At 36.9% G+C, this 27,619-nt stretch overlaps 1 protein-coding gene across 2 annotated transcripts in view; it reads left to right on the forward strand.

The window, feature by feature from the left end:
- Positions 1 to 27,619, forward strand: part of LOC131428925 (transmembrane protein 132E) — a 48,730-nt gene that overhangs the window by 13,313 nt on the left and 7,798 nt on the right. The window contains exons 2-8 of one of the 2 annotated variants that reach the window (XM_058592989.1): positions 24,962 to 25,826; positions 25,891 to 26,064; positions 26,129 to 26,354; positions 26,426 to 26,569; positions 26,683 to 26,885; positions 26,951 to 27,260; positions 27,320 to 27,567. In XM_058592989.1, the coding sequence (XP_058448972.1) occupies positions 24,962 to 25,826; positions 25,891 to 26,064; positions 26,129 to 26,354; positions 26,426 to 26,569; positions 26,683 to 26,885; positions 26,951 to 27,260; positions 27,320 to 27,567 (2,170 nt within the window). Of the gene's footprint in view, positions 1 to 24,961; positions 25,827 to 25,890; positions 26,065 to 26,128; positions 26,355 to 26,425; positions 26,570 to 26,682; positions 26,886 to 26,947; positions 27,261 to 27,319; positions 27,568 to 27,619 lie in introns of both variants that reach the window. The other variant, XM_058592985.1, reaches the window with a different exon arrangement.

Here is a 27,619-nt window from a genome sequence, read left to right on the forward strand (position 1 = left end):
CCTCTTTCCTCATGATGAATTCACTCACTGCGCTTCTTTTCTTCTTGTACATACTTAAAGTGGCAAAAAACTTTCAATTTGCAAAATTCTGATCATACCTTCTACAGGACTACAAAACAAAAACCTTATCACTTCCACCTATTCAAGTCTTGAAAAGACATTAAAACGCCGAAGACACTCGGGCATACCATAATACTCAAACCATTTTCGCATCAACACAAGAGCCTCCTAGTTCAAGAATTATCATCATAAGTTTCAATTCAAGGGATGCTGAGTTTGTCCTGCAGTAACTAAAATTGATAAAAAAAATCTAATAAAACCTAACAATACATTTACGCATGCATTTATCGTTCAACGTAAAGAAAAAGCAACTAGATTCGCTACCACGTATAATAATGTACACTGCCTCGAACATTCTGTGACACATTCTTCCAGCATGAAAGATTGTACTATTAAATTATGTAGATGACTTCTATCCGAATGAAGATTCTAGAAAAAATAGGATTTAATACTAACACTCACTTTTCTTCACTCAAGAAACAAATTCATATATCATATCAATGTCAAACAAAAAAATTCCGTTCGAATCGGTAGAAATCAAAAAAAAATTCAAAATTCCATTCAAACATAATTCCTAACATAACTTTTCTAGAACAATTTATGGAAATAGTCCAGTCTATTCGACTATACAAAAGTAAAGCATAGTGGGTCTTGGTGATTTCGTTGAATCGATACGGCTCTTAATTACAAAGGGGCAATTTACAATCTTAGGAAAACAACCAGAGGCGGTGGAACAAATTTCACCCAGGTATAGAGTAAAAATGTGTTGGTGGTAAGTTAGCGGAGGGTGGAGTTTGGTTGTTTAAGGAAGTTGATGAAAACCCGCATTTCCAGGTGTGGAATTCCACACCCAGAAATTTTCCTGGTGTGGAATTCAGTATTCACCCAATACAGCTTTCGCCGCATCTGAAAACAACCATTTTTGCAAAACGTAATACCAGGTTTCTTCTCTATCTTTGAGCGGAAATTAGAAATAAATAGATTCATCTAGCGGTAGCGAAGGAAACTAATTTTGCGGTTTTCAAAGTATGCAGTTTTCCTTAATTGTGTCAACAAAATTTGTAGCAGCATGCAGTAAAAAATAACAACTCGCACCATCACTACATGAAACACCAATAATCGAAATGAAAACATGCTTAAAAATTATAACTAGTTATTCTTGGTCGAAACCCTTCTAGCCTTCTACTCGGGTAGTCAGTTAGGTATTCTTTGAATACTTGATGATGGTCTGTCGTACTGGAGTGCTACGTGTGAAAGCTTTTATAACAATAACGAGTATCGAACTGGAAGAGACCACTAGACTGGGTACTACATTTGTACGTTGAGCGTATGGCACCAAGATTTGTCTCGTATGAACCACGTAAGAATTGCTATCATTTTGTACCGTTTGTGCAACCCGGTGAGCCAGGTGCTCAATAGATGCTCATGTTATCTTTTGTATATACGTTTTCCACATAGCCAAACCCCGGTTAGTCATTCGTGTCGGTTGCACACTTTACGAACAGAGTACGTTTTGAACAGAATGTTCCCTTTTGTGATATGCTTCAAACTGGTAGCATTCAAGTGGGAGGCTGGAAAACCCGCCTTTGACAATCGAGAATGACAGAATGACACACAGATACTTATCCACGTACGTGTGAACTTTCTAAATGAAAGCGCGTGATAGGGCACCGACAACCTGCACTTCAGTTATGTGTGAGTCTCGTACTAGTCAACGAACCTAGAAAATATTCCTTGCTATGAAAAATTTCAACAAAATGTAAATTTTCTACATCTAATCATAATCATGCAACTTATCTGAATCGAGACATAGTTGCAGTTGCAGCTGAGTGCTCCATTCATCATCATCGCAATTCTCATCTTCAACGTTGTCACCGTCGGTACAAAATTAACCGGCCGAAATGATACATTCCTGTTTTTCGCACAGATTTAAATTATAAAAGATATACTTTCCACACTCTCGTATGTGACGACATATTTAGACGCCTCTTCCAAACGCCCTGCATGAATGGGAAATGAGCAATAGTAACTTGTTTGAAGAGTGCAGCACACACTAGCATTGAGTGCGCCAAGCATGCATAAAATTTTAGTCGACAGAGCAGCAGTGGCAGTGGTCATAGGGCAATAAAGAGAAAATGCAGAGAAAAGTAGAGGCAACAGAAGCCCATGAGCAGACGTTGGTAGTTGGTTGTATGGTATCTTGTTCGAAACGCATATGAAAGATAAAACAGGAAAAATAGAAATTTATGCTTTAGACACTGATTTTCGTGGTTTTAGAGTAAGTAGATTTGGATAGATTTGAGAAAGCCAACATTTCAACGTTCAATCGGAACAAAATGTACTAAATAAAACAACAACGACGTACATAAAACTACGATATGTCAAGAGTCGAAATAACGTAAAAATAGTTTACCACAAGTACGTTACATATATTGGAAAGTACGTCTTACTTGAAGATTTTTTACTGAGCTCTAAGTCTCACTCGTGCCTATTGTGCAACATACATTACTCCATGTTTCGATTCATTTGAGCTTTGCCATACTATTTTAGTGGGATTTTATGTGTTTTCTTACGATGTAGAGCAGCAATTGACTTGAAAATCTAATCAATTAGAACCTCAGTTCTATTGTATTGCTATACTTTTTTCCATCAAACCATCGCAAAATATCGATCCGGTAGCTAAATTTAGCATGACAATCTCCAAGCCTGTATGAAACAAAATTGGTTATTGAATTACTACTGATGAAGCATTACAAGTGTTATTGAGCGAGGTAAAAACACAGGCGGTCGAGATTTTTTCGGTTCCTTTACTTTTTCAATAACGCCAAAACAATCTACCTGCTAAAACGATACCCTTCTAATTTCCTTTACGAGGATCCTAATCACACAAACAAAAAAGTAAAGAAAAACACACCCAGTCTGCAGCTGGTGCTAGTAGAGTTTCAACACACAGGAACAAAAAATAATTCGATCGGAACGATACAAGCAGATAGGGAAACCTTTCCGAAAATTGAGAAATCACCCGACATAGCTCGAAAAAAAAATACATACGTGAAAAGGTCCAAATAAAATGTGGGTGGAAGAGAAACAGAAACTTGTAAACATAATTCACATAGACAAACTATACACGACAGCCCAGCATGGTAGTAAGGAGAGAAGTTTGCTTTGTATGGGAGCAAAGCATATCAAATATTGAAGATACGATTTATTCTCAAGAAGTTATGAAAGGTACAATTCGAATTCATCGAGCAAAATTGCGGCAATCGGTGCTAGACAATCATTCGGCTATCTTACAATCGAAAAATGGGGACGGGTATAGCGTAATGGGATAGTCGATGCCTTTCACGCAGCCCGCCTGGGTTCGATTCCCAACCCCGCACATAGGGTCAGAAAGATTTTCTGGTCCGAAGAGGCGAATGACCTAAGATGTTAAAGCCTCTATAATTGAAACAAAAAAAAAACAATCGAAAAAACCCTCACTTTCAGCCTGAACTGTTTATTTACACGCCGAGAACCCATAACAGCGTGGACACCCCAGGAATCAATTGCCTTTTTTCGTTGCAACAGCCGATTGCAGGAATTGTTCATCACCGGGTGGTCGAAGCATAACAATGCGACTAGCGAGGCTCAATGGTGTACCATTTACCCCTCGAGTCATGATGGGCTTGATTTGTACTAAGGGGAAAACATCTGCACACATCTTTGGTTCAACACAATACCTTATGAAGCAACCACAACTACTAGAATTTTAAACTAACTCATCACCTAAGTTTTAAATGTTATAGAAATATGATATGAATATTTATGGCTAGCTTTTGACCTGCTTTCTATTAAAAACTTGAACTTTTAATTGTTTAGTTATTTTCGCTATTAATTACCATATATCTGAAATGAAGCAAACCACAAATTCGCATTCTGCAGAGCTGCCTTCCTGATCATCCCGTTGGGAATGCTCGTTAGCTACCAGCTGGAGGAAAAACCACGCGGTAGCTCTCACTGCATTCGTTTGTTCCAATTTTAAAGTTGGCACATTTATCGGCCAACTCTCGTCGCTCACATGAGAACTTGTGCAATACTTGTGTATTCATGCCAGAAGGAGCACCATTATTCACCATCTACTACATCACATGTACATTTTCGACAACATGAAAATTTACTTTGGTTCACTAAAATCTCACCTCACATTGAAGTAGTAACAACAAGTGGTATGGTTTGTGGCAGCAAATGACTGGCTGGAAGCTACAAAATGTGTAAATATGCATGTACAGGATGGATGCTGTATGCATGCGGTTATCTTAGCACTAGATAACGTGTACCAAAATCATTACATTTTCCGGGATGTGGCACAGAAGAGCTAGCTAGCGATTCTATGTCGATTGGATGAGAGCCAAACGGATTCGCTATTGATAATGGATTTTTTTTTATCTGCAACAGTCTATAGCGGTTAGGATTCAGACGGTAAGCCACTTGTTTCACAAATCAATTGTAATATGTTTTCGAGCTGGAAGGATCCTTTTTAGTGTCAGTAGAATCGTACTAGTGTACCAACGTAATTTTCCATTACATTAAGTATCAACTGTAAAGTTTAACAATCTTTTTTTCGATGGAAAAGCGAGAATGATATTGAAATGCGGGATTCAGATTCATACCCAGGTATGATCCGTGGAAGGTGATTTTTCTCTCCAATCGCTGAGTTCAGAAGTTCCCCAGGGCTCGCATTAAGACCGTCTTCTTTTCATCTTGTACGTAAACGACATTTCATCTCTCAACTCCTGACAATCACTCGGACAACACCGTAAAGCTACTAAGCTTTACTTTACTATAAGAAGTGTATCGAAATAAGCTATCCACAAATTTTTCTTTCAAATTATGATAAAAAACGGTGTTTTATTCAAGCCAAAAATTTGTTCTTTATTGTACGAGGGTAAACTTGAGCATAATGAAAACCGGATGAAATTTATGTTATACCTACGCGAATATTCGAACTTTTGATCGAACGCTCTTCATCAAGTTCCGGACAAGTGTTGCACCGCATTTTTTGGACACTTGAGCCCAAATTTTTTTGAACTCCTGCATGTTCCCAGCTGCTTTACCAGTCTTCTTGAAGACCCTCTTCACGATTGCCCAGTAACGTTCGATGGGTCGAAGCTGAGGGCAATTTGGTGGATTGATACGCGAATACAATTTCCGGACCCTTGTCGCTGCTCGCTTCTTCTGTTCTACACTTTGTTTCGGGATTTTCTGCTTCTTGTAAGTCTTCAGGTGATTTCGCCTCTTGATACGCTGGATCGCTACGTATTGACATTGATTTGTTCTTCATGTTTAGAGATATCACTTTCTGGTCCAGTTTCGGGTTGGAAGAGCCGGGTTTTCTGCCTCTTCTTGGTAGCTCATCCAAAGAATACTGTTCCCCAAATTTATTAATGATGGTTTTAACACTGGCATGATGAATTCCAAATCGCTTCACCAATTTTTGTATAGTAATACCTTTCACACTTAGCCATGTGTCCAGAACCTTAATTTTCACTTTCTTTTCAATACGCGACATTTTGAAAACGCTGAATTTCAACCACACAAACAAGTAAACAAACGAAAGCTGACAGCCAAACGCACAGCATACTGTGATCTGAGCATAAAAATCAATCACAAATACATGCGTACAACACAAATGTATGTGGATAGCTTATTTTCGATACACTCCTTAGGGATGCTCGTTAAGTTTTGATATGAATAGTTAAAAACAAAGAGATTTGTGTCAAAAACGATTTCATTTCCAAATAATTTTCATGAAGTTCAGTATGCTTTTACATGCGATCAAAAGAATTCCTGGAACACTTTTTCTCTTTCCGAAAAAAGTAGCTGCAAAACGTATATTTTAAACGTTGATCGGTACACTGTTGCCACGACGGAAATCACGACAAATATCTTAAGATACTGTTCTTATCACGCATACCATTGTCATGATGTTGGTATTGAGGTATTAAAATAAGTGTTACATATCTCGAATAAATCTCAAATTAACATTATCTTTCGACGGAAACGATCGAAATCAATGCTTTCACAACTAAAGTTGAAAACTGTGTTCGAGATGCTCCATAATGAAAAAGATAAGATTGAAATGATGGCAAGGACATCATATGAACTAACAGAAGAATGATTTTTTAGAATCCTCATAACAACTATGCAATGAACATTTTTTGTGTGAATTAAATTTGAATTTAACACTAGGATAAAAGTATACTACAAACGGGCAAAACAGAACCACCCAATAATATCGAAGGAACTTGCTCTTCAGAACCGTACCATTGTTCATCTGGATTTGCATACCACACTACGATAAAATAATAAAAGTTACCAACAGACTTGTAAAAAATCCAATTGATAGTCATATAGACAGCTTAAAATTGTGACGTATTTTCAATGAAAGAATCCAATCCAACAGCCTCATATTCGTTTATTTTTACCATCTCATTCGTAAATGATTGCATCCAAAACAAACAAAGAGAGACGAAGCATTTTTGTCTTTCACTGCAACAGAAGAAAGTATCAATACCAACGTCACTCGACACTGCTCTACGATAAGACGAGACCAACATAACGTCTGCATGGAGAATCAAGTCACATATTGTAGCTTCGGTCGGAAAACAATTGCTATAAAAGTGGATGGGAAACTTTACCTAATCCGCCATTTGGAACAGATTTGGCGCACGCGCTTACTGGAATACACTTCAGTTGACAGAATCAAAAAATTTCATTGTGACAAGAGAGCCTCATATTTTGATGAACATGTTAGAAATTCACTTCAGGACCCAAAAAATAATATACTCGGTATGATTTGTTACCGGTAAAAGTATGGCAAAATTCGCGGATAAAACTGAATGTGCAATATTGTAATCTGTGCCTGTAGTACTTTACTGAAAACCGGCCTAGTGCATTCAACTAAGATGTATATACAAGAAAAACATCTCTACTTTTGAGTCGCTATAGAAACTTTTTATCTTCGTTCATTCGCAATCAGAGAGGTGTGGGCACAGAACGAAAAGAAGAAAGATCAACTGAAACTTTAGCTTTTTTCCGACGGGTTGCAGATATGAGATATATTGCGGACGCATATCACTGCACACTACCATATCCCGACGACATCGCGGTAGAGTAGGAAGTACACATCACTTGACCAACAAACCTCGAATAGTGCACACATTTAACAACAAGAGTACTCCTCGTGCAAGGTAACCAGTCCGTGGTTATGATGTTGATATTGACTTAGCAGCACACGTACATGGTTTTTTTTCTGCGGGATAAACACACTGCGACATCATAATATAATCATGCGGGAAAAGACTTGTTTCTCTCATTCTTTTGAACACGTAGAAAGGAGTCTGGAACAGGTTCGCAGTCATCACAAAATCCCCTTGGGCTCATAGTATCGCAATTTTTTCTGGTTCACGTGGTACAGTTTATGCTGTGGAAGGCAGATTCTGATTGCTCTCTACATTAGCATGGCAAAGGAAGGTTGATAACGTCAATTACGTTTTAAATTTCCGTCGTGTAACTCTGTAGTGTAGCTCATATGCAAAAATGTACGCATCTTAGAAACAAGCAAAATCCCGATCCCGAACATTGAAATGCTACAGTACGCGCTAGCGAATGACAATAATCTAAATTATCTTTTATCATATTTCGCAAACTGACAAAAATTATGTGCAACACATTTCCGCTTCCAAAACTCAACTAGATGCCAAACTTCGAGTAATACTGTTCCGTGTAAAGTTACTGTTCATGAGCATGCGTTTGTGTTGCTCCATGTTAACAGTGTTAAAAATGTTTTCATTAACCCCGCTGAACATTTATTATTATTTTATGCTAAATTTAATAGTTATATTAGTACGGTGTTAATGCTTCCCTAATGAGCTATGAGTAGTGTTGGGATCCGTTTACATAACGTTTACTTAGGGCACCGTTTAAAATTTTGGGTTTTTGATCAGATAAGAGCTTCCTCTAGCCGGAAGATGTTTTGTTTTCCTTTCAAAGCATTGTAAATCATTTTACACTCATTCCAACATTACTTAGGTAGAAATGTATAGGAAGTTTGATTGATAGCCATTCATCTCAAGTTTCAACAAATCGACTGCATTAATACTCACAAAACGACCCGATAGAAGAAAAGGAAATAAATGTGAAACAAGATCAGGAATACCGATTGAGCCAAGAGATGTGATCTTTTGTGAACAGTTACAACATCATCAGTCCGATTCAACATTATGAAAATTGAGCATCGAATCAACCGTCAGAAGTGCTGCTGTCTGAAATGGCACGAGTGGTCGCTTCAACATAATAGAGTAAATTATGGACCCCATCCTCAAAGTAGACAAAGTCACGTACAGGTGAAAGAGTGTGTAGGCCGAACTGGTCGTAACTTCTGACCATCGATAGTAAATGCCTAGCCTCCGAGCGGAAGATTGGTAGCGATAGCGAAAGCAAAGTGTGAAAGATCAAGCATCAATATGGCTGCCTTCATACTAGTAGTAGTACACGACCTAACCCATAGACCTTTAGTTCGTAGTTTTTTTGTCATAATCATAGGACGAAGAGATAGAAAAATGTGGGTATCTGATAAGGGAACATTTTAACATTATAAATATGTAAATTTTTTATCTAGCTGGTAACGGTTCTATTGGTAATTTCGAACATATATTAATACAAAGCTTGTTATATACATGTAGAAATTTTGTATTGAAAGTTTTGCAATATAATGACGTGTACACATGCAGAATTCCAATCATGAAAATGGACAAAATGAATCATAATTCCGGTTAAAGAGAATATGAACAAATATATCAGTTCATTGTTATTTAATTCCACCTGACTAAAGTCTACATGAAAAATATATTATTTATTTATACTAATTGTTGTCCGTGTGATAAATCGGCTTGATAGTTCTCCGAATTCGAATAGTTCTTTGACAGATGTAAACGCTCGAATATGTGAAGTAAACGGTATCCGAAAGTAGTGCGATGGTTCCAGAAATGATACAAATCCTACTATATATTTCGGCCATAATTCTCTAAACTTTCGTTTGAGACGTCAGTATAGAAATTGAATTTAGATGCAAAATTTGATTCACAAATAGCATTTATTTCACGTCTACTTGGTGGTTCAAGTTGAACCGCGAGGTGGCATTAGCAGTTCAACATAAACTGCTAATGCACTGACAAATTACATATTTCATACTAAATCCTTCAAGCAGTTTTATTATATGTTTTTGTTTCAATTATAGACGGTCATTCTCCTCTTCGAGCCAGAAAAACTTTCTGCCCCTATGTGCCTGGTTCCAAGGTGGGCTGCGTGAAAGACATCGCCCAACCCATCAGGCTATAGTCGTCCAAATTATAAAAATTATATTTATCCAGAAATTTTATCTTATTTCAATCTTTCATTAAAAGCTAGTGAAAGGTGTGTTGAAGTAAATAAATACAGTCTTTGTTGTTATTAATATGAATGGGAGATTATGTATCTCATGAGTCAATTTGTTCATAAAAGCGACTGATTTCATCATTGTTCAATCATGACAATGGTGACGAATTTCGATTGAGGTTTATGGAATTGGTCTTTATGGAATCTCTCGCATATGTACAAAATGAAAAGTTTCGATATTTTTGGTTACAAGTTTGCATAAAATGTGTCTGCATCCAATAAAGCTACCACTTGTTGGGCAGCATTGCTGAGCCGATTTTATTTCTCTCTCATGTTTCGTTACATTACCAGGGACCTGTAGCAGAAAAAAATGGCGCATCGACTTACATTCTCAAAAATAGCATTCACTTCATTTTCATCGCGACAGCATATATGTTTTTATGCACTGATCGAATCTGAATTAAATTATCTAGACATTGTCAGGATAGATTTTTGATCCATGCTTTTGAAGACGAGACATTCAATGAACAAGTTGAAAGACGGCGTTTTTAGCTATGCAATTCATCCTTCAGAAAAAAGACTTTGCCGTCCGCTAAAGTCAATGAATCATTCTGAAATTTTCACAGAATAATCTAAACTAATTTTCTACGAGATTGTCAGTTGAGTTTTCTGATATTCGTCACCGTTTCTGAGAAAATCAGATTTGAAGCGTGAAAATAGCCCTCTAAAACACACTAAAACACACTGCCTCAGCCCTTAAGAGAAAGTATTTTTGCCAAAGTAACGTTGGATTAAAAATACTCAATCTTCAAACAATGCAGGCTCCGACATTAGATACTGTCTACTATTTTTTGGCTTGGCTGCAAACATTTTGGTACCAGCTGAGATGCTTTAGTCGATAACAAATTTATTTTATATACGTTCACATTTATTTGACTTGTTTATTAACATCTTCTCCTATTAGAATTTATCGTTTTTGACAATGATGTGGTTCTTAAAAATGAGCAGATATATCTGTATATATAAATATCTCATTCGTTGACGTCCCCACTATATATTTTTACATGAACCTCTTCAAGTTTTATAATAAGAAAAAAATGATAATGAAGTAAAGATGTATCCAAATTAGTTTGGAACATATCAATTGTAATCTCGCTCTAGCTTATTTAAAATAGATGAGATGAATAAAGGCGCTAAGACGAATATGGGTCAAATCTTGCTTGTCGCGATTTGTATTTTTTTTAATAAATTCCATAGAAAAAACTCTCACGTGAATCCACGGTATATCAATGTGACCGTCCTCAATGTAGTTGCCTAACTCTTCACATTATTTTTAATTTTTTCGTTATGCTCGAATTCCAGGGGGAATTCTGGCAGTTAATCGCGTATAAAATAAGATAAACAAACTTGGTGTTGAAATTGTACACGTTCTCTCTCGACGTGCTCCGCTGGCTCCGTATCCAAAAATAGAAGATGCTTGGGATATTTTTTTTCGAAGCGGTTCTTATATACCAATAATATTTTTTTCTCAAGAAAACCTAACTCGTGTCGATGGATAAAAGACATCTTCATAATATGTCTCTGTCCATTTCATCTACGTACACCAAAGAGCAGTCGTTTTCACGTTTGAAAACCAGAAGAGAAAACATTTGAATTTTTCAAATGTCGTTCATTTAAAAAAATATGAATTATAAGGTGCACATTGCTAACAAAACTGAACGTTTTCGACAACCTGGACAGATTCTCACTTCCTCTTCAAACATTTACAAGTTTGCGGCAGAAACCCTTTATCGATTGATAGTTAGAAGCACACCGTTTTCCTTTCATTTCCTACTGCTGTGTTACGATTTCCTTGAGCTTGACATCATCATCACACTCTGTGTTCAAGGCACCGATGCAGGAAACCTTCTTCACGGACAATTTTCTACTTCTTAGGATAGGCAGAAATCATTCTTGTATAAATATGTATTTACCTTAGTTAAGTCCTACTGTCCACAAGTACCACAAGTAAAACGATTTGGCTTTACCTTGCCATCTGTGTCGGTCAATGAGGCGTATAATAGAGCTCTTCAAGGAATATTATTTGTATTACTACTGGATAGATTGAAGTACGCTTCCGATGAACTGATCAGATTATTTATTTTTTGTGTAGACTAGGTCGATAATCATCGACCATAATGACATTTGGTAACTGGAGAATCCTATCTTGGAAAGCTGTAGTTTGATGTTAATGCGTTCAAATGAATTCGTGAGTATCAATTAAATTCGAACGGCATTTCTACCCGCTTCCTTCCGCACACGATAATGTACACACCCTCAGTAGATACATGCAATAGGGCCATTGTACCTATATTCATCTCATTGGTCGAGGATTCATTAAATACTCATTATCTCGATGTCTAATTTAAAACTAATTCACCTCTGAGGATAAACAGATAATACATGAACAGATGAACAAAGATTGAAATGGACACAGTTACCCTACACCCTTTGAAGGTTAAATTTTCATCAGTTTGTTTTCCATGGTCTACCGGACTCATTATGTTCAAAGGTGGTTAGTGTGGTTAATTTGCTTTCACTCCGTTAGGTACCTATTTTTGAACATGGATTTTCTCGTCTGGCATGAAAATGAGTCGTTTTGATGCAAGTAATTATTGATGTATCGTTGAACTGTTGACGTTTGAAATTTCTAACATATCACCACACGTATTGCATACCATGAGCTTACTGTCAAAAGTGACTGCTTTTGGAACGTTGCAAGCAAGGTAAAAGCTGTAAATTGGCAATACAATAGTTAAAAGCAATTTCTGTGAAACATATTCTAGTTACAATTACATTTAAATGTGTATGGTTTATCTTGGGCATTCCAAGAAAGACTGCCAACTGTAAACGCTGGAAATAAAACACGGAACATTTTTTTTTCATCTCTTGTATAATTACCTTCACTATGTTATATTTTGCTGATTTATTGATTCTTTTCGGTGAGAATTTAATAAGAACCGTCATTGTTGATTTTTGTACTGCATAACGTTTCGGCTTACTGTTCTTCATAGCCTTCGCCTACAATATATATTTTTTGCCATTACATACAACAATTTATAATATCTTTAAATATATTAAAAATTTAAGCAATCACGAATCCAAACCGTTTACAATCACAATGTTAGTCATTTTTGCATTTACTGTCGGAGTCTTGGTTCCATTTACGTACTGTCTCTTAGCAAAATTTTAAATTTATTGAGTGTGCATCAAACTCGGTATCGCTGCTTGACAATGTTTGTCATGACATGTAAATTTTTTTTGGCTTAGGTAATTCAGAGCATGCAAACACAGATTAAATAGTTTGGGAACCATTTCAAAAAAACTTAAATACGGCGAACACCGGTCCATAGTTGCTTCGTATTGGCCGCTAAAAATCACCTATCTTTGAAAATAAGTTAAGGCAGTTAAGCTCAGCCGACAGTAATAAACGGGTTCAAAATGACTGAGTATTTCATTCATTACTTCATTAAGCAAAGCAACCAAACCGAGTAGAAGTACATAACATGTTACTGGAAAATACACGAGCGCTGCTATTATTTCGAACTCCTCTTAAGGATATTGGTATCAATCAAATCGATATCCATAGACTGTAATTTTTAAAATAATGTGGAGACTCGACTAATCATATGTCTATTCCTACAATCCTGATCCCAATACTCATTCTAAAAATGTTTCAAAACATGTAGGGTAACGATTCCCTATTTCATACCTCACAAACCTGATTTAACCACCAAAATCACTATTATTATTTTATATTTCTGTTTGATTCGTCTTACTCCACATTGAGAACTGATTCACATTTCTTGGAAATCAAATTAATATTCAAAAAACTGTTCATCTTCAATAATCTGTTCCAATTTCATCTCAATGTTATTTAGATTTGTTATCGTGACGTCCAAAAAGAACAAGTATTCATCCTTGACAATTCGGCGGTACTGCCTGCATGGATTTTGACTTATGTCTGTCTTTATGTTAAATCAAGTTGCCTTGCGAGCAATTAAATAGTACGACTGAATTGTCAAATAAATTGTCAAATTAGTAGTAACGGTGAAAAACCTAATTAGCGATAGTAATTAGAACCAAATATTGCACTATTACAAGCTCAGGTTCAAAATGTCAGAACTATTCTTAAAGGGACCTAATGTCAACTATGATACAACACACGGTATTTTTAGAACCAGTTTCTATTCAATTCAACTTTTAAAAATGAACCGGACAGAAAAAAGCGGCCAACATAGATACTTACCAACGTGTTACATTCAATACGCCGGCCGGTGCCAATCGCCAGCTGATGGCGGGATCTGCCAAAGTCATTACATTATCTAAATATACTATCCTAGTTTTAAGTTATTTGTTAATTAAAATTAATTGAATAAAAAAAACTTTAAAAAATTATTGGATGGTTTTCGTTTCCTTTCGTTTTACATTTAAAATTTTACTGTAATGTTAATCTGTATTGGCCCTTATAACAATATGAAAATATGTGCATCTGCATTGGCCCTTTCAACACACACACACACACACATACACACACACACACACACACACACACACACACACACACACATACACACACACACACACACACACACACACACTTAACAGCGGTATGTTGACATATATCGAATTCAGTCACGTACCCAAAGAAGGGGGCTGGAGGGGCCCTGGCCCCTCCCAAATTCAGAAACAGATACAAAAAAAAAGTTTGAGAAATATTATGGGGCTGTTGATCATGTAGATTCTGTGATTACAGCGTGAGATAGAGATCAGAGTCAAAACCACATAAAATGGAAGATGAAACGGGGATAAATTTTTGTAATGGGATAGTGTAAGAAAACTTAAAATTAACATTTTGAATCGTTTCACAGTTTTGTTATGGTACATTGAAAGATATGATTCATGTTCAAAGTTATGAAATGATGGGATGAGATGGAAATAGCATTTCAGATGAAACAGGGAGTCGTTACCCTATTCAAAATAGAATAACTATACATTTTGTTCCCGGTTCAATAAAAAACAAAATGGACAATGATGAAACTTATGCTTCAGTCAAACGATGATATTCACATTCACGAAGTAAATTTATATATTGTTTCGATATTTTACACTTGATATGAGAAATTGTGCAAGGACTGAAAGTCGAATCGTTGCCGTTCCGTTGATGTTGTAACAATGTCCGATTCTATGTGGATATATTTTCGCTGCCTGTTTTAAATTCCTAAAGAGGTGAAGCAAAAGAAAAGCATTCAGAGCTCGGCGTTTTCTTTATTGTTCAGAGCTTGTAGCTGCAATATCATACACATGCCTTTTTCCAGCATCTTTCCTCTAGCCCTATTTCATAGTCTGGCTATCTTTCCTCAATCGTGCAGCAGAGAGAAACTGGAGTGAGCTCTATTCGCCCATTGCTAGCACGCCGATGTAGAGTACAGATGGCTCTTTACATGACATCTTTCAAAACGATATTGCTCATAAAAAGTATTTATAGTGTTGTGTGATTTTTCTTCTTGACAACGTTATGATAGACACTGCGGATTCTCCAAGCCGTGCATAATTCCAGTGAATATATCAGTGGTTGGATTAAACATAGCGAGAGCAGATGTAGCAGTGGTTGATAGAATGGAATGGAAAATACATTGTCCAAGAGTTTACATTTTGAAATAAACTGCAATCGGTGAAATATTGGATACGAGGTCGATGGTTGATAAACAAATACTCCGTAAATACAGTAGTGTGATGTTGGTCCATTGACTTTGTCTTTCTACAGAATGAATGAAACGAAGGCTAGCAAAATTTTTAATTTTTAATATTATACGAGCCCCAAAAATTGCTATACCATCACCTATACACGCATAATTTTAAAATGTTACAGTTATTTTCACCACATTCAACATTAGTTAGTTAGGCTAATAGATGAATCCTCGTTCACTTGCGGGATAATTCTATTAGCAGAAATGTGAGCTGCTTCTTAAATTGAATCGTCGTTCGCGGTGTCTTCGCATTTAACAAAACAATACGTAATATGAAGCTTTTGCACAGGCTGACACGGCTTGTTGAGTACTATATTCAATAACCATTTGAAGTCATCGTAGGAAAAGAAACAACGTTGAACATCTACACATAAAATATATAGTAAACTGTTTACCCTTCGAAAATAGTGTTTGCAACTACCGTAGGACGAATGCTCTGGCTTCGCTGGTAAAGAAACGGATATACCATTAATGGAGTATCTTTCAATTTGTTGAAAGCAAACTGCGGGATACGTTAAAAAATCAGAAGTCTCCCCGAGACAGTAAATATTAAATCAAGCTTTCTGTTACTATCATTGTGTAGCTCAAGGTGGACGATAGCTACCAAGTCGTACTTCGGCTACGGCCGACTGTTTCGGTTAATGCTGGAAAGGAAGCCTAATGAATGTGGTACGAAGACAAAGAGTGAAGCAATAACAAAATAAACAACCACTATATGACTGTGCTCGTGGAACGTAAAAAAATCACAAAACCTTGAATAGAAGATTCAGTAGATGTTTTGTTTGCTTTAGAAATTGAAAATTATATCATAGTTAATAACACTTTTAAATTATCAAAAATAAAGTGTGAATATCTTAGGACTAACCGTATAGAAAAATTGCACACTCAAAAATTGTGATTTTTTGTAGGTGACCTAATTCCACATACGATGCAATTCATAAAGACCTAGTTTGTCGAATGACGAAAAGATCCATTTGTTATGACTTAATGTTGGATTGGAATGAATATTACTGGTTCCGACTGTAATTTTCAATCGGCTTGCAAGTGCGACTGTATGAATTTATATGCACCATTTATTAGCCCAGCGGTTGTGTACTTCTGTGGTCCAGCCGATTTACGGAAGAATTTTTGTGATCCAACGATTCTCGGTTCAAAATCGTCGCAGTCGCTCGTTTGAACTATTATTGGTTTGAAAGCTAAAGCTTGCTTCAGACAGAATTGGAACAATTGCCTGGATTTCAGTTATTTATTATTGAATTCAAGATCTTTTTTTATACAAATGTAGCGTTTTCTTCATACTTTTAAGAAAGAATACGGATAAAATTATTCGTCACAATTTCGATTTTTTCCTGTAACACGGCTCATTACGCGGCGCACACCTTCTTCGTCCATTGTTTTAGCTATCTTATTCCACCAAATCTTGCCAAAACATTACGGGATGGTCGTGGGATCGAATGAACGTCAAAATTCGTTTTTGGAGACACTCTTTTTGGTATAGTTCCGATGTCATTGTCTTATTTGTAACGAAAACTTTCGTTTTTTTTACCACGGCTGCAAATGCCCTGCCAAATAATAAATTTTATTGCAAATTTGTCGGCAAAAAGAAATTTAAATTTGGCTGGAACATCCCTCCGAGCCGTTGCCAAGTAAAATTTTTGAACTGGGATTTGCCCGAAGTCAGCCTTGACATAGGTTTCATCGTCCATCAGAGGACACCCGTCGAACTTGATCCGAGCACGAATTTTGACCACACTATTCTGTTTTATGGTCCGATTTGGCTGTTTGCTAGCTCGATACGACTTGATTCCTTCCCGGAGTCGAGTTCTCCTCACGGTACTATGGGCAGCACCGAATTTTCTGGCCAAACCACGGTCCGACAGATTAGGATTCCTCTTAATCGTCTTCAAAATCTTACCACGCAGTTTCCGGTCGACAGTTCCACTCCGACGATTGGCTTGAGGCTTCCGAATCGTCGTCAATGTTTCCTTATACCGTTTGATAACGCGCCATACGCTATTTCTGGGCAATTTCAGCTGTTTAGCTAGCCTAGATGCAGACCACAATGGATTTCTCAAATAACTGTGCACAATTTTTTCCCTTCTTTCGGCTTCCATGTTGATTGTTTACAAAGTACAGTCGATTTGCGGAATGTCAAAAATCATACGTGAAGCTGACAAAATTCCCGACACGTGGGCGCCAAGAACTTCCAATTCCGTCCACCAGAAGCGCCACAATGAGAGCAAAAGGTTGTTCCAATTCTAAATGAAGCAAGCTTTACTTTTGGATTGTGAATCAAGTTCCAGAATCTATATGAATTTATGATGAAAATCAGCCCAAATTCGTATCAGAAATTATCCTAACGAAAAAAATATGTTTGGATGAGACTGTTTGAATGACAAGAGGAAGGCATTACCACACCACTAGGTGGATTAACACAGTGAAATGTTTTATTGAAATAGTGACAAAAGGAAGTCTGATTTGATATTATTGCAGCTTGAAACTACAAAGCATGATAATTAATTTTTCTCAGTGGATTAGTTTATTTCAATCAATATTTTGATAAAAATAACAAATATTATACAAGTGCGTTCCTGTTAATTTCTAACGAACTCTAGTTAAACGTAATGGCTGTAGCGCTTTAAATATACAAACATTTTAGTTGGAATAAGTGAAATTAAAGTTTGCCTAATCTTATATTTTTTGTTTGTTTTAAGAATAAAATGATTTCTTTCAAACTAATTTGCAAGGTGAATTTTGGTACTACTTTTAGTTCAATTTATATTCATTTTTAAATTCTTGAAAACCAAGTTTTTGATTGATATTGTCAATTTTCATTTGCACTAAAACATTTATCCCTTCTGTCGCGAAACGATCGAATTATTCACATACCATAATCAAGCCCTGGTAATTTAATTAGTTTGCATATTGTTCGAAACACCACGTGTACAAAAAATTCAATTGTGAATCGAAGAAACAATATATTGAATAGTTGTAAATCTTTTCAAGATATAATAGAATGTATTGTAATTCTTAGATCTAAATGTGATTCAATAGTTTATAATGTAAAATCAATGGTTTATTTATCTACGGGTATACCTTCTAGAGATGGTCGGGTAATAAAAAACCCGACCCGAGCCCGAAAAAGGTCGAATATCCAAATTTCATTTCTACTTGCAGGATATTATACATCATAGTTAACAAAAATTAAAAATATGAATTTGTGAACTAATAACTTTTTTCTTTGCAAATAACAGTATTATTCAAAGTTTTATCAGTTGAAACAATTATAAATTCAATTATGCTAATTGATGATAGTTGGACCCACGGCACCCGCCATGGAGGGTACATTTGGACAAATTTCAACAAATTTTTAAGTTCAATTTTTATGTATAATTACAAAAGCATCTGTTTACAAAAAATCACAATGAAGATAAGAATGTATACTACATTGTTTAAAACAGAACCATATCGCATTGAACTCACTTCCGATGAAAAAAAAAGAATTATTCAATTCTGTCGAGGAACAGAACCATGAGAGAAACTGAAGGTATGAAATGTAGAAAAAAAATCATTCAATCATTTGGTCCACTTCCTTTTGTCACTCTGAATCAACGGTAAGCCAATAAGACTGACGCCTAGGAGGGGTGGAGAAATGAGATCGATGCTAGATCAATATTACAAATGAAATCACGATAGAACTATTGGTTGCGCTGACTTTAGCACTTTCAAGAAATGAGACATCTGCGTAACCGTGCCTGATAAAACTTTTCACTGAAAGATATGCTAACCAAATTTTATACTGGCCAAACCTTTACTAACTCCAGTGAAAGTCATTTCATTGCTTCTTGTAGGCGATTATAACAATGAAGTTTTCATTCAAATTAAATAAATATTTGAGATTTTAAAATTATTGAGCCCCTATATAAAATTGATAGTTCAATAAGTTTTATATCAAGCTCAGCCTGACGATATGCCTATTCGATACCCTCAGCTTAGTGCTTGATTTTGTAACTAATTCTCAGCTGAGTATGTAAAAAACATATTTTCAAACTTCGGCAGCTGTAAATTGCCTTCGTTTCCTTCCTAACTTAATTTGTATCGCACTTGGCTTCAAAGAACAGCCGAAATGCCACACTTGGACCACTTTTGAAAATGCTTTATTTATACACATACACATAATAGTCGAGTGTGGATTTTTCCAAGTGTTTTTCCTCACCCACTTCAGCTAAATTTTTTTTTTCTGCTCCTCTCATTCAACCCGTATGTTGACGGTCCCGTTGAAAGCTATCGTAACGCTCTCAAGCTATTTGGGGGAGAACACGCGAACAAAAATAGGGTCTGCCTTCACGCACGTCAAGAAGAATCGGTCTAATTTAGCGCATACATCAATTCTATTACTCTTCACGTTCCATAAAAATATATTCGATTATTTTTCTTCGCGCTCTCTAGCTGCGGCAATCCTGTGCCCCAGAAACATGATTGAGAGGAGAAAAAAAAGTGCTGTACGATTTGATACCCTCTTGAAGGCCATACTTGCCGGCAAATATCAAAAGTCAAGCACCGCGATGAAGTCTGGATCTTTTACCCCTCACACACTAATCGCCGTCGAGATTAATTACATGAAAATGAAGTGTTGATTATAACGCAGCTTCGTTCTGGTCAAACGATTGAACTTTTTTTTTACTGCCAGAATTAGTTTTAATAACTGCTACACCACGTTTCAACTTGTTTCTATTGTAGCTGATGAAAGTTTGTGATATTTTTTCTTTTTTTTTCATAGATAGAATATATAGTGTTGCATAATTCCGAATTGTTGGTATGATAGTTGAAAATTCCCAGGGTTTCTGAATTTTTATGATATTTGGAAATAAAAGTATAGAACGATTAAAAAAAATGTATATCATATGTTGGAAGTATTAGAAATAAAGTAATTCAATGAGTGACGATAATCTTTCTTTTTGTCATATATTTTACAATATTTCCTGGATAAACAAGTAGTTTCTAATCTCATTAGAAATTTCTGTCTTTCCATGCTGAAAATCTTCACACACCGCATAGGCGCCAGTTTTACATTGTACGTTGCAGACAAAAGTCTACTGCTTCCGTCACCGTTATCTTTTCAGTGAACTGCCATCTGGTTAAAACCAACAACGACCACATTCCTAGTGTCAGGTTCTTTCATCACACGGCCCAACCACACATTACCTCATTGTAGCTTGTTGCCTTTTTTTTCCTATGTGAGGACGAGGACAACTCGACTGCCGACATGAATGATGCATCACACTTTGCCAATTGAAGAATGAGAAATATGTTCTCGTGTTCTCGCTATCCCATCCCATGCGCACATCGCCTTCCTCTTTCGAATCTACTGTCTTTTCGTTGTGCATACCAATGAAATGCAACGGGGAGTACGGAAAACTAATGACTTTCAGGCGGTGATATTCACAAACACAGTCATTAACAATAAGAAGGTAAAACAGTGTGATCCTTTTTCTTGTCAGTAGCGAAAAATAGCGCTTATAATAATAGCTTTCTTTACTTCCAAAGAATTACTCAGAGCAGTAAGCCGATGGCATCTTTCATTAGGCTGAGTAGAAATAGAATTTAATTTCGAAAGACATTTCCAGCTATTTGATGGAAGAAAAAGTTGAAATATTTTCAAGAATCGGCTATACCACATTTAATAATCCTACCACCAAGACATCACAGACGATATCCATGTATCAAGAACCAAGGACCAGTCAAAAAAGTTACACAAAATAAAAATACAGTGTGAGAGATCCCAACCGTCTGTATCCATTATCTTAATTGATTGAATCATCCACGGCCCTACACGGAGAACCCAAAAGTCGTGCCTTAGTAGGAAGCAGAGAGGTACATTTAATAAGTGTTTTTTTTTTTTTGTTTTTTTTTTTCTTTCTACAAATTACAACCGAAAGAAATGGAAAAGAACTTATGCGATATAATCTATTTCTCTTAACTCGAGCAAACTTTTTTTTCGGAACAATTGACCCTTGATATGGAAAAATATATCTGCTGTGAAGAAGAAAGAAACCTGTTTTCGTCTCACATATTACGAACTGGTTCAACTCCCTTACCACTGGTACAAGCATGCATTTTTTCCCGTATGCGCCAACCTGAACGACCGTTTTTTACAGTGTTTCAATGTCAAGATATTTTTTATAAGTTTTATATAGATAACGGAAAAGTTTAAAAATTTGCATGGCTTCCAACCACGGAACAATGTCATTTTTATGCCAAAGTTTGTACCATATTTCAATTCCATGTAGGCGATGTAGGCACACATAAACCTTCTGGATGTGTATGGGGGTTACATACATGATATACATGCCTTTAAATGTTGGCGTCTTTTGTTTTCAGCTTCTTTTCCTGTGTTCATGTCGAACAGGTTCCACTCGAACTCCTTTCTCCTGTTACCGACCGCTAATCGCAAAAATACGTTTGGTGATAGATGAGACTATGGGTACATCTATTTAAGTGCCTAGTAGATAACAGAACAGAATTTAAGTAAAAAATCATCCTCAACAGTGTGATGAAAAATGTTTGGGTATCGAGAGTACAGCGACTTTAAAGTTGTGATAAGATAAAAGCTTTCAAATTTTTGGTAGAAATTATAATATACATCATCTTTGGATAAGAACGCACTTGAACTAGTAAATAGTTATTAAGTTATGAGGGCTCCTCAAAAACTGATTTTTAAATTAGTACTATTTTCTGAATAAAAGCTTGTGAATTATTTGAATTTTGATACATTGGACTTTGGACGTCTTCAAACTAGTGCGATTACCAAAAAAATAGATACTTTGTCGAAATAAAAGTCGATTTTAATAGTTGGTGGTAAAGTCTTATGATGAACATTCGCTGCAATTGCAGAAAAAGATTATAATCCATTAATAAGGAGTGTATCGAAAATAAGCTATCCATAAATTTTTCTTTCAAATTATGAAAAAAAAAACGATATTTTATTGGAATTAAAAATTGATCCTTTATTGTACGAGGTTAAACTTGAGCATAATGAAAACCGGATGAAATTTAAGATTTTCTTTCACGAATTTTCGAACTTCTGATCGAACGCTCTTCATTAAGTTCCGAACAAGTGTTGCATCGCATTTTTTGGACGTTCGAGCCAATTTTTTTTTGAACTCCTGCATGTTCCCAGCTGCCTTACCAGTTTTCTTGAAGACCCTCTTCACGATTTCCCAGTAACGTTCGATGGGTCGAAGCTGAGAGCAATTTGGTGAAATGATATTTTTCTCAACGAAATTTATACCCTTTTCCGCAAGCCAATGGAGAGTGGTTTTGGCATAGGGAGCCGACGCTAAATCCAGCCAAAAAAGTGGAGGTTTACTATGCTTCTTATGGCAGCAATCTCTCTTGGAGACACTCAGGTCGATAGATTTCTGCATTTATACTTCCGGTAGTGAAACAAATGGTTGACTTCAAATCGCAAGAACATATTGCTTGTCATACCAGTATCTTTCGACAAAATTTCTCCGCTTGAGTCGACCTGTCCACATAGCCCACATCCTCCCCAACGACGACTGTGAAGTATTGTGGACCTGGAAGCGATTTTGAGCTCTCCTTTACATAAGTCTCATCATCCATCAAAACGCAAGCATCCGGACACTGCAAAGAACGCGAATACAATTTCCGGGCCCTTGTTGCTGCTCGCTTCTTCTGTTCTACACTTTGATTCGAGATTTTCTGCTTCTTGTAGGTTTTCAGGTGATTTCGCCTCTTGATACCCTGGATCATTCCGACACTCGTTCCTGCTTTTTTGGCCAAATCACGTATTGACATTGATTTGTTCTTCATGATTAGAGATACTCTTCCTGGTAGCTCATCCAAAGAATAGTGTTCTCCAAACTTATTAATGATGGTTTTAACACTGGCATGATGAATTCCAAGCCACTTCACCAATTTTTGCATAGTAATATCCTTCTCACTTAGCCATGTGTCCAAAACCTTAATTTTCACTTCCTTTTCAATACGCGACATTTTGAAAACGCTGAATTTCAACCACACAAACAAGTAAACAAACGAAAGCCGACAGCCAAACGCACAGCATGCTGTGATCTGAGCATAAAGAACCATCACAAATACATGCGTACAACATAAATGTACGTGGATAGCTTATTTTCGATACACTCCTTATTTTATGCCGAGCCGACCGATCCGAAGCAAAAGTCGGTACCGGAGAGTTCGGATTGGTCGGCCCGGGCTAATGCGACCTTTAAGCAAATATATCAAGTTTTAGCACGATAAAGCCATTTGTTTTATTTTACCAATTGTTTTAGATCATCAGCTCATTTAGATTGAACTGAACATAAAATTAACATCCAGTTCAATCTAAATGAGCTGATGAGCTTATACATCGAGACGCCATTTTTATTCTTTAATCGAAATTTGATCATCGATTTATACAAGGATTGTTGAATGATAGATGCACGGTTGGAAGAACTAACGAAAGTTTGTGCACACATTTCTTGCTGTTTAGAACTCGCTCTTCAAAAGCCTAGTTTTTTTTAATTTTTTAAAACACTGATTTTTTTTGAATATTTGCATAATAGTGACAACAACAAATCTAGTTTGATTCAGCCAATGTTACAATGATTGAAAAATTAGTCAAAAAGTCAGGGTTCAAAGCGAGTCATTTTACTAACGGTTTACATCACAGTCGCGTGAAGGAGTTTGTGCTATCCAAAACTGACTGCACATCGAGTTTTAATGGGGCCTATTGAATCATCAGTCCGACGACATTGCCTAGCTGAATAATTGCATGTGGGACACTTTGCTATGTGATCGTGAATGTGGAGGCGACACATCAACACCATCAGCGTTAACGACAGTGGGCATACTCTCAGACGGTTCAAATTAATCATCAGATTACTCTACTCGGTCAAGTAGGGAAGATGACCCAATAGTCGTATTAACAGGTACTCATTAGCTACTCGAGTGTTTGTATAGATGAAACTCAATTGAATCAAATCAATCGATCTGACATAGAAAGATAAGATTGAGTGCACATTTAAAATTTATCATATCGATTGATATGTTAACAACAACCATTGAGATAGCCGACGTTTTCAAAATTTCATTCGTATAGCTACTACTGACACAAGTACCTTACTGCCGAAGATCTAAAACAGGACGTATCTAAATTAATTCAAACGCAGCTTCAGATGTGATGTCCCTCTTTCTGTGCATTTATTTCATTCGGCGCCAAGATGCAGACAGATGCATTCATCACAGTTCTGTTTTTGTCGTGGGTTAAAGATCAACGGAAATGAGCTCAATCAACTTTGAAAATAAAGAGTTTGTTTGTTACTTGTTGCTGATGATTTGAATAATGATTGCAAAAGGAAGCACTAGCTAGCTGTTTTTTTTTCTCCCTCATATTCGAAAGCACTTCCTCTGGCGATCATCTGCTTATCAGTCTCGGTCGGTAATTATTGAATGAACTATTATTTAATTATTCAGCACGGAAACGATCATTTTGAACAAATGAGCACGAAATTTCGTTTTTTTTAACTTTTATTGAATGAGAAATCATTAACGAAAATTTTCCGAAACTATTTAATATAACTATAAATCCTAAAAATTCGACCAATTCATATCTATCGTTTTACAAAAAAACAAACTTTAATATTGTTTTTGATTTCTTTTTTTGTACACAGGCACAACCGTGGCAGTTGAGGTCCATTTCGAGACACCAGACAGCGGTTTTTTCCTTAAGCATTCACCTCGACAAAGCTCGATCTCGTCGTCTTCGGCCAAAGGACGATCAAATTCGGATTCTGTGTTGTCGATAGACAGATTCACAGTGGTACAGAACAGTCAACCTGTATCGATTCGAGCTAGTTACGGTCCCTTCTCAACCAAACAAACCGTCCCGGCCAGATACATTGTACCGGATGCTCTGGATTCATCCAGTGATTCGTCACAGAATGCGACTGCAGCGTTGATGGACCTGCAGCAGACAAACCTGCACCTAGATATATCTGCACATGTCGTCAAGAACAGTATACCACGAGATTCACCTGTTCTAAGGGTCCTGTTTCACGCCGGTGCAGATCCAGGTGGGCATTTACAGCGTCAAAAGATATGTGTATTACTGCACGCATCAATTGGAAATAAAACGCCATTAAAAGGACGATGTATGCCGGAAGGAGAAGATGGCGTTTGCGTCGCAGAGGTTGTAATTCCGTCTAATTGGTGGCCACCGTTACCGCCTCCCGAGAAGGACGGTCGCCCGACCATAGCACAAAAGACTCCTCAGAGAATGGTACAAGTATCATACAGTGTATTTGAACCACCGGCGAGGAGCCCTGAGTTATGCGAACCTAAAGTGCAGATTCAACCGTTGACGCCATTTGCGAAGATTCCTCTGGTACAGTCTCATATGCCTTATAAGGATCTACGAGCAGATGAGACTTTGACCATCATGGTGCCCCAGCAACCGCTATATCCATTATCCAAAATTCATGTACCAGTTTTTCTACATCCCGAGCCAGACCAGAACATCGCGGTCTTTATTGTTAGGTAAGTGTAGAGTATACTAACGTATCTTATCAAATATTAAGGAAAATATATTTCTACATTAAAGGGCTCGTGTCAAAGCAGGGATGCGAATACTCGGTGCCAGTGCGTCTTCGGAAGATTGGAACGTTTCAGTAGAGAAAGAAAATACCAAACATACAGTGGCCAGGGTAACCGCCTTCCGAAAAGATCAGGATCCAGATTCTCCAGTCAGCACAACAGAGGACCATAATGCCAATAAGTATGATAAAAACGTTCAACACTAAAACAAGAGTATTAACCCGAACATTAACTTTTAACTATAGGATAGTGGAAGTTTTCTCATGGCTTTTGGAAGTTGCCAACGATACCAAAGATCACTGGGACGGTGGGCGTATTGTGTGGTCCGTTAGTTATGTGCACGATGGACCAAAGATCAAAGAACTGTCGGCAGAAGCCTCCAGTGCCCCTCACGAGGAAGGCAGAAAAAAGATAGTCGCGAAGTTGGAAATTCAAAAAGATGATATACAAGCCGTGTTGCCGATCGCTAAGGTTTGTTTTATTTTTTTGATTGATGAAAATTTGTAATTGATCAGCGAGATCCACGATTTCAATCTTTTTAGAATTGGGAATTGATGAACACGGCTGTATTGACTGGACGTCAAGTATCTCAGGCAATGAAAGTATTCATAGTTTCTCAAGCTGGTAAAGTGGCTGATGTCACACTTCAGAGTTCGTGTCAAGCGGAAGACGAGAGTGTCATAAAAGTAAGTTTTACGTCTAGTATTCGTTAATTATAGATAAATTATAAGTTATACACCTAGACTTGATCTATAAAAAGTATAAATTTAAAAACTTAATAACCTCGACTATTTTGTAGGTTTCTTCATCCTGTAGCTCAGTGTACGTAGATGGTTCAGAAGCCAGAGGTTCATCGAATGCATCCGTCTTGGTGAAGTATGGAACTTACTCTGGATTGGCTAAGTTTACCGTCTGGATGCCTGAGTTTCCACTAGAAGTATCCGTAGCGGATTTCCGATTGTCACAGATAAAAGGCTGGAAAATTCCTGAAGAACATAATGCGTAAGAATAGAATCTTTTGGTATTTTTCTCTTATTGATCTGCAAAAAAAATCTTTAATCCAGAAGCGCGAACGGGAAAATGCGACGGAAAAAACGGGCTTACGGATGGAACCATCATGGAGAAGATTTTGTTAATGGTGTCTCGTCGGATCGAAACGTCTGCCGTGCACGCTATCAGCAGAGTCCCGTTGAAGTTTATGCAAGATTTTTGGCCATGGATCAGGACTCCGGTCGCGTGAGTTATTTGATCTCTCGACGGACTGGCCTGAGAGTTACCGATTTGGTGCAGCCTTTGCTAAGAGTAGCCGATCCGAAGATTGCCACGCTAAGAGGACGAACACTACAGGGAAGGGCAATGGGAAGAACAGATGTGCAGGTAAGATTCAAATTGTATGTGAAATATTTTCCTTGGTTCAAACTGATCTTACAATTCAGGTGCTATCTCCAATTACTGGAAGAGTTATCGGTGCTCGAGAGGTTCGCGTAGGAAGTGATAAAGTCAACATTGAAAGATTGCTGGTACGGGTTGTCTCTGGTTTGCAGCTTTCTATTGCTAGTGATAATGCAATTGAGAACGGTTACATTGCCGAAACTTCGGTTACTAGGAAACTGACTGCTCAATATCAGGAAGGCCTGCTAGACATTGATCTGGAGTTTTCCGACCGTTCTAGGACTCCTTTAAGGTAAAAAAATGCCATTATATTGTTTATGACGGAATAATATTTTTAAAATTTT

This window comes from Malaya genurostris, chromosome 1 (assembly GCF_030247185.1).
Source record: "Malaya genurostris strain Urasoe2022 chromosome 1, Malgen_1.1, whole genome shotgun sequence".
NCBI classification, from domain to species: domain Eukaryota; kingdom Metazoa; phylum Arthropoda; class Insecta; order Diptera; family Culicidae; genus Malaya; species Malaya genurostris.